The sequence below is a fragment of the Elephantulus edwardii genome, unplaced genomic scaffold, assembly GCF_000299155.1.
Source record: "Elephantulus edwardii isolate Elephantulus edwardi_28Jun2011 unplaced genomic scaffold, EleEdw1.0 scaffold00030, whole genome shotgun sequence".
NCBI classification, from domain to species: Eukaryota; Metazoa; Chordata; class Mammalia; order Macroscelidea; family Macroscelididae; genus Elephantulus; species Elephantulus edwardii.
In genome coordinates this window covers 21,760,672-21,768,781 of record NW_006399780.1, presented here as the reverse complement: position 1 = coordinate 21,768,781, position 8,110 = coordinate 21,760,672, and the positions used below count along the sequence as shown (strand labels likewise).

At 33.4% G+C, this 8,110-nt stretch overlaps 1 protein-coding gene across 1 annotated transcript; it reads right to left on the bottom strand.

Moving 5' to 3' along the window:
• Positions 1-354: 354 nt before the first annotated feature.
• Positions 355-1,293, bottom strand: LOC102851490 (olfactory receptor 6C75-like). The gene has a single exon (XM_006883941.1). It carries the CDS (start codon positions 1,291-1,293, stop codon positions 355-357), a length of 939 nt encoding a protein of 312 aa, XP_006884003.1.
• Between the last annotated feature and the right edge of the window lie 6,817 nt (positions 1,294-8,110).

Sequence of the window (8,110 nt, the reverse complement as noted above, 5' to 3'; positions counted from 1 at the left end):
AAACCATATTAATGTATTCATGTAGAAATTTTGTATTGATTTTAATTTCATAATGAAATAAATTATGTATACACTATCTTTTCAAAGCAAACGTCTTGATTAAAAACAACTATGGTTTTAGAGATTAAATCAATAATCCACATTTTCTCTATGTTAAAACAATATATATTAATTTAAATAAAGTTTATATAGTGAAGAGATCAAGTCTTTTATATGTAAGTAAAGGATTTAGTATCTGATTTATAAATGCTAATTAATAGAGTGAAGTGAGGTGTTCAATAAAAATTTACTTCAAGGACAGAGAGTTTTTCATTCGGCATTATGTCTAAGAATATATTTTTAATATAAACATACTCATTTATTTGAAGAAAAGGCTATTCTCTGGACCATGCTCTTAAAGGCCTGTTTCACTTGTTGATTTCTTAGTGTGTATATGAAGGGATTCAAGAGGGGCGCCACTGAGGTATTGAGCACAGCTATTCCTTTGCTTAATGTCACCCTTTCCCTTGCAGAAGGTTTAATGTACATGAAGATGCAGCTGCCATAAGAGAGGGAGACAACAATCATGTGGGAAGAACAAGTGGAGAATGCTTTTTTCCTTTGGCTTGTGGAAGGAATTCTCAAAATGGTTCGGATAATATATGTGTAGGACAGAATAACCAGTGTTAAAGTAACCATAAGTGTTACAACAGCTAAAAAAAATGCCATGAGTTCTAGAAAATGAGTGTTTGTGCAAGAAAGCTGCAGAATTGGAGAAGAGTCACAGATAAAATGATCGATTATATTGGAGGCACAGAAATCCAAACGTAACAAAAGAATTATTGGTGGAAAGATGATCAGGAATCCTGCAAGCCAAGAGCTAAAGACAAGGAGGATACAAACCCTTTGGCTCATGATGGTCATGTAATGCAAGGGTTTACAGATGGCTACATAACGATCATAGGACATGGCAGCCAGAAGGTAAAATTCTGTCACTCCCAAGAAGATGAAAAAAAATAGCTGAGCCACACAGCCATTATAAGAGATAGTCCTATCTCCTGTTACAATGGTGACGAGGAATCTGGGTATGCAAACAGATGTGAATGAAATTTCCAGAAAGGAGAAATTTCGAAGGAAGAAATACATGGGAGTCTGGAGATGGGGATCTGAAAGGGTGAGCGTGATAATGATTAGATTTCCAGTCACACTTAGTAAGTAAGTTACAAGAAGAAATGTAAAAAGTACAACCTGCCACTGTGGATCATTTGTCAATCCTAGTAGAATGAATTCTGTTACTGTTGTGTAATTTCTCATATTTTCTTTCTTGATTGTAGTACTTTTGGTCTTTAGCTGTAAAATGAAAATAAGGAAGTTATGATATCAATAACGAAAGTAAAAAGAACCATTTTTGTAGTCTTAGGTAAAAGTGAGTAAATACCTTGAGAAATGTTATTTTTTCTACCTTACATATTTTATTTTCCAATATTTTCTTAACATATTTTCCTGTTTAAGTCTCTGCATTCGTAATGCTTTACAATAGTCCCTTGAAACAAGAGAGGTGGGGAAAGACTCAAGCTTTGGAGGTTAAAATTTTTCTGGGTAGTAGAAATCTGATAATTCCCTCCAAGAAACATTAAGACATTTTGAGATTTTCAACTTTCAATTTTCTTTTTTTTCATCTTTCTTATTTTTTATAATTTTGAACGAGCAGTTCTTTCACATTTCTATTAAGATGTTGACAAGATCTGGAGGTAAACAATTCATCCATCTTCTAGAATGATGTGCCCCTGTAAATGGAATACAAAGATGTTTAATAGCTTGATAAAATTTGTCATCAAATCCAATGTTTATATTGCAAAACATTATAGTTTTAATTAATAATATTTCTTAATATGAGTAAAATATGCTCCTTAATATGATTTGACTCTCTTGCTACATATAATGAATCTACTATTTCATAAGTTGTATGTCAAGTCAGAACCAACTCTTGGCTGACTCTCCAATGGGTTTCCAGGGGTAGTTAATTTGCAGTGCAGGAGATTGTCATTTTTCTCCTGTGGAGAAGCTGGTGGATTCCAACCACCTGCTTTGAGATGACAGTCCAATTAATTTATCACTAAGGCACCAGAGCTCCCTTCATAATAAGTAGTTCTTTTATAGAATTATTAATTATATATTTTGTATATATATTTTTGTAACATATTCTTAGTAGTGTTATTCCCAGATAAATGTAACACTTCTCTATGATATTCAGTAGTTTTTGAGAAAAATGAAAAGTTACATGAGTTAAACGTTTGTGTTACATTTTGGATAAGGCAACATTTCTTATTGCAACATTTTTCCTTCGATTTATCTTTAATTTTTCCAATGTTTGTTCATTTTTTAAATTTATAACTATATTCCAAAAGTTTTTGATATGGCATCAAGTGTGGCAGAAATAACAAAGATGATTTAGGATAGATTAGGGTTCGGATCTGTCATTCACACAGTGGTTATAAGTCATAGTCGACTGTGAGGGTCTGTCAAGGCTGCTGTGCCTTGATGGACTGTCTCCATATATGCTCCAGGCAGCTTGCTGGACAAAGCATGTGGATGTGTCCCCAAGAAAAATGGGTGTATTCATGAGACTCATAAGACCCAGAGAGCAGTTGAGACCTCATAAGATCCAGAAGAGTAGCTGTGAAGGCTTAGTTTTTGAGAAACTAAAGTCCTTGAGAGCTTGTAAAAATACAGGCTAATGAGAAGCCACTGTTCTTGAGAACTTGCAGAAAAAAGAGATGAGTTTCTTGTGTTAAGATTTTCTGGGCAAGCTGTTATGAAATTCCAACTATATTGAAAACAGTTTTTTTAAAGAGATAACAGTTTGCTGTGTAGTAAGAAATGTCATAATAATAGAATGTTTGTATTTTCTATATATACTGAGAAAAATAAACAACAGAGCATTGGTTTCTGCCTAGGTTCTGCCTTGACTTTACCTTGGTCCCTGGTACTTTGCTTTATATCCCTTTATCTGTCTCTGTTCTTTTCTCAGCAGCACTGGATCTCCAAGTCCCAGCCAGTAATCAGCTACAGTTGACTCAAAGACATTTAAAAACAATAAGGCCAATTAAAGAATATTTAAATATTCAGACAGTTTTTATGAAAATATCTTGTCTCATTTATGTCCTATACTCTTGTAAAGTCAATATAGTTTTTTGGCACTACTTGCTATTCACCAATTATTCACCATGAGAATGAGTTTGCTGATGAATTTTCTCTTCAAAATTCATAGTTAGTTCCCCCCACTTCACATTTTTTCCTCCCTTTATGATCATAAGATACATGCATAATTTTCGTGGTTTGTCTTTATATTACCATTGCTAACACTGGATAAAAAAATCTATGCTGTGAGTAAGTAGACATATAATGTATAACTACTCAGTGTTCAAACACATCAGACAAATTGTTTAGAATTTTGTATAATCATGACTCTTTAGTTTATGAATATTTTTTATATTCCAAATGATTATGAGATATATTTGCAGAACTACACACAAGAAAACATAGTTTCATGAATCACAAAATATTTTTATTATTATAAAAAAAATTGCTGCGTAAGCCTATTGAAATGTGCTACTTTTAAAGTCAGGTTTCTTTTATATAGTCTATGATAATTAAGTAGCTTAATTTAAATTGTATTTGTGCTGTACATAATTTAGATTACTTTAATATAGATCTCTATTACTAAAAGAAAAAGATATTCTTGAAAACATATAAGTAGTAACAATTATTTTTATGATAAATGTAACTTATTTAGTGTCATCTACAATGATTTATTTAATTTGCTTACATATGAATGATTTAGGATTGTTAAAAAGTTCTCTCAATCAGATCTACTTCTTTAATGTTATATTTTTAAGAAAACATAATATTAATAAGCAATAAAATTCCAATATCTCCTCTACATTATTCACAAAAATGTCACATAACAATCCATTTCTGTATACCCACCTAAATTTCCCCAAGCATCTAAGATGCTGAGATATTTTATCTATTAGCACGTTTTGAAGTAGTATTTTGTTACTTGAAATAAATTATAGTTGAAATGAAGATAAGCACAATGCCTTTTCAAGCTTAATGGACAAACTGATAATTATCTTCTGTGGAGAAGCAATATTATTGAAGTTAGCCATTATTTTATCTTCTACATTTACAATGTACTCATGGGATTATTTGAATGAATAAACAAAATGTACCACAGAGATTGGTGTTCTCAAGACACCAAAGGCTAAACAATAGTCTGAATTAAAGCACAATTTACTACAGAATATTGAGATGCTTATAGCCTAAAATCAGCACAGAATAAAATAAAAAAATTCACATATGCACAATTTATTGTAACTTCACAAAAGTTCTCCAGATATTAACAAATGGGTCTTTCTCAAGTCTTTGGGGAAACCTAAAGAATTCTCTCTCTCTCTCTTTTTTTAATTTGAGATAGAGATGAAGTCATCATTCCATTACAGAATAAAAAAAGTAAGATTGTCTGTAAAATTGTATCCTTTTTCCACTGAGGAGCACAGGAAATATGTATATAATTAGAAACTGTTGCTACTATTATGTTCCATATCTGTCTTTCTATCAGATTGTCAGAGATTATATATCTCTTTCTCACACATAGCAGGTGGTAGACACAAATTACCTGCTTTTTGATTGGCAGTACAAGTTCTTACCTGTTAGATTACCGGAAACTATCATTTACTAACTTGATAATCATCTTTTTATGTTTAATATATGCTGGGCTTAAATGAATATTTAAGGAATATAGACATAATTTAGATAGTTCTTGCTAAAATTTTTATAATTCATTAGTTTAACTCCCTCCAAATTCATTCCCCAAGTATTCTTAATAAACCTATTTCCAAACTATAAATGCAATACTTCTCCACAAGTATAATTTCATTGAGGAGTAACAAATGAGAAAAGTTCAACATTCATAGTAAGTTCAGGAAAAGTGAGTATTTTTAATTTCAAATCCAGTGCCTAAATTTGAAAAGCAATCTACAATGTTTTCCTTGCACATTTCTATTTATTTGTTATTTAATCCAAATGGTCCAAAAGATAAAGTTTAAATAAAAATTGGGTTATTAAAAAAATAAATCAAAAAAATTGGGTTATTTATTTTCTAGATTCTTATAAAATTAAGATTTTAAAGGTTGTGGTTTATTTTTTAATATGTTTTGGAAGATATATAATTACTCAAGGCAGAAAGATAAGCCAATGCATATTACGTATCAAAGAATGATAAGGCTAACACATGACATCTCTTTTAAATTAAGAGACTATCTTACAAGTGAAAAAACTCAGGACTTTGAATTAAGGTCATACAAACTTAAGAATATTGTCACAATACTATTTCTTTCTTTGTTGCTATTGTTAGGTACTGTTGAATCCAGTATGACTTATAGCAGTCTATGAGCAAAAGATTTGAACCCAGCCTTATCCTTAACCCTTTTCACACTTTCTGATATACAAGAGCCCACTGCAGCAGTCACTCTGTCAATCCACCTTGTTGAGGATCTTCCTCTCCTTCACTGATCCTCCACCCTTCCCAACATCATAAATATTCAAAATAGTGCCTTTAGAAAATGTAATTTGGACTTTAAAATACTGTGGTAAATATATTGTGCAAATGTCCCTAAAAATCTAGGTGCTTGACATAAGGGAAACTTCTTCTATTGTAAACACATAATTAATTCCATTCATTGTTTATATTTTATGAAGGCTGTTATGAATTATCATATGAATAGCCATACTATTGTCCACTCTCTCTATTGCAAAACTTGGTATCAGAAGAAACTTTAAAATCAAGCCTCTGCAAAAGTAATTTTGTAAAGAACTAATACACATCATATTCAAGCTGCATGAAGATTAAGAAATGTTATTTTTTAATTGACTGTAGCCTATCAAGTAAAATTTCTAAAGTCTTGAAATAAACTTGTATCTGCTTAAGCAAAATTCAACAAATAATAGCTATTCAGAAAGAAAAATGTATTTTAAAATATTTATAGATTAGTAATTAACATATAGATAGTTTATGGAGAGAAGCAGTTTCTTGAATAACACCATCATGTATCCAGCCAATTAGCTAACTATCTGCCTTGAAAATTTTTTGCTATATCCTAGACTAGTCTCTTGCCTGGAACACTAGACCATGATGCCACTTCCTGATGGGTCTTTCCCCCTTCATCTGAAGCCCCTGATGCCTGGACCCCTGAACCTGATGCCTGAGGGACCTTGTTCAGCTTCCTGGATGCTCTTTCCCAGCTTCTGGAAGCCTGTCACTGGCCCTTTGCCTATAAGTCCCAGTCCTACTGTCTGGACACTCTGCCTGCCACCTGCCACCTGGAAATCCCAGCCCTGCCTGGAAATCCCAGCCCTGCCATCTGGAAGTCCTGCCCAATCCTCCTGGGGGACCTGACTCCACTGTGTAGACCCACAGCCTGAATTCACCAGCCCCAAAGCCTGAAGGACAACTGGCTACCAGCCTTTTGAACTGGGCCAGAAGCATGAGTATCACAGAAGAACCCATTTAATTTTATTTCCCCTCCCAAAGCATGAGCTGCCTTTAGCCCACAGCACTTTATACTGGCCTACCTGCTGCAGTTGTCTGACAGAGGAGGCTGCTAATTCACAGGCCTTTTCTCTCCTGGACTGAAGCAAGTCTTCCCTTGAGTCAAAAGTTCAAAAAGAAACTCAGACAGGGTAGATGCTCTACACTACTGTGGAGCTGTGATGTCAGACCAAGAGCCTGCTATCACCAAAGGCATGAAAAACTCTACCACAGCAATATAACATATGAAGCAGTCTACCTTACACCCTACACAAACCCAGAGCAAGATGTCACCCCAAAAATGTGAAACAGTATCAATGGATTTCCTGAAGCCAGAAAGACTGATGGAACTTTCTGACAGAGAATTCAAAAGAAAAATGGTTGCATATTTTCAATGGGTGAAAAACGAACATGAAGAATTACAGGTCTCTGCAAGCCAACCCCTAAAGGAACATTAAAAAAAAAAAAACTAAACCAAAACACCACCAAAAAAACCAACACACACACAGGAAAGGAAAAAAGAGGGGGGCAATCCAAAACAATGCAAATAAAACATAATGCAAATAAAAGTGAGCTATTAAAGGCCCTGGTAAAACAAGAAATCACAATCCAAAATATGATGATCGATGTTTCAAATGCTGTCAATATGTTGGAGGGACATGTAAACAGAGTTGAAGAGATAGAACTCAGAATCAGTGAAACAGATGATAGAATTATCACCACTGATCTGCTAAAACAAAGCAGAATCAAAAAGGAAGGAAAAAGAAGAAAGCCCAAAAATAATATAGGAAAACATAACATACATAGAATAAGAATACCAGAACAGGAAGAAGTAAGTAAAGGCATCGAGAAAGTTGTGGAAGAATTACTAAAAGAAAGTGTTCTGGGGGTAGTGAAGAATGAGAGATTATATATATTCAAGAAGCTGAGCAAACACCATATAGAATAGATCCCAAAAGAAAACCACCTAGGCATATCATAGTCAAATTTACCAGAAACAAAAATAAGAGAATTTTGAAAGCAGCTAGGTAGAAAGAAAAAGTAACCTATAAGGAAAAACAAATAAGATCAAGTGCCAATTACTCAATAGAAACCATGTAAGCAATAAGATGATGGAATGATGTATATTGAACACTTAAAGATCACAACTTTCAACCAAGGATAAATACATACCCAACAAAGCTGTCCATCAGATATGAAGGAGAGATCAAGATATTCTCAGAAAAGCAGAACCTAAGGGAGTTTGTAAAAATAAGACTGACATTGCAGAAAACACTTAGAGAAGTCCTCCTTACAGAGGTGTCACAGAAAACAGGATGAACCAGATTAACTAGTAACAATACCAAAAAGAACTCAACAAAATAATAGCAATAAAACCTTGCCTCTCAATAATCAAACTGAATGTGAATGATTTAAATGCACCACTGAAGAGGAAAAGAGTGGCAGATTGGATTAAAAAAACCAAAAACCCATCAATAAGCAGTGTTCAAGAGACACCTGAAAAGTTAAGATAAAGACTAAAAATAAAAAGGTGGGGGG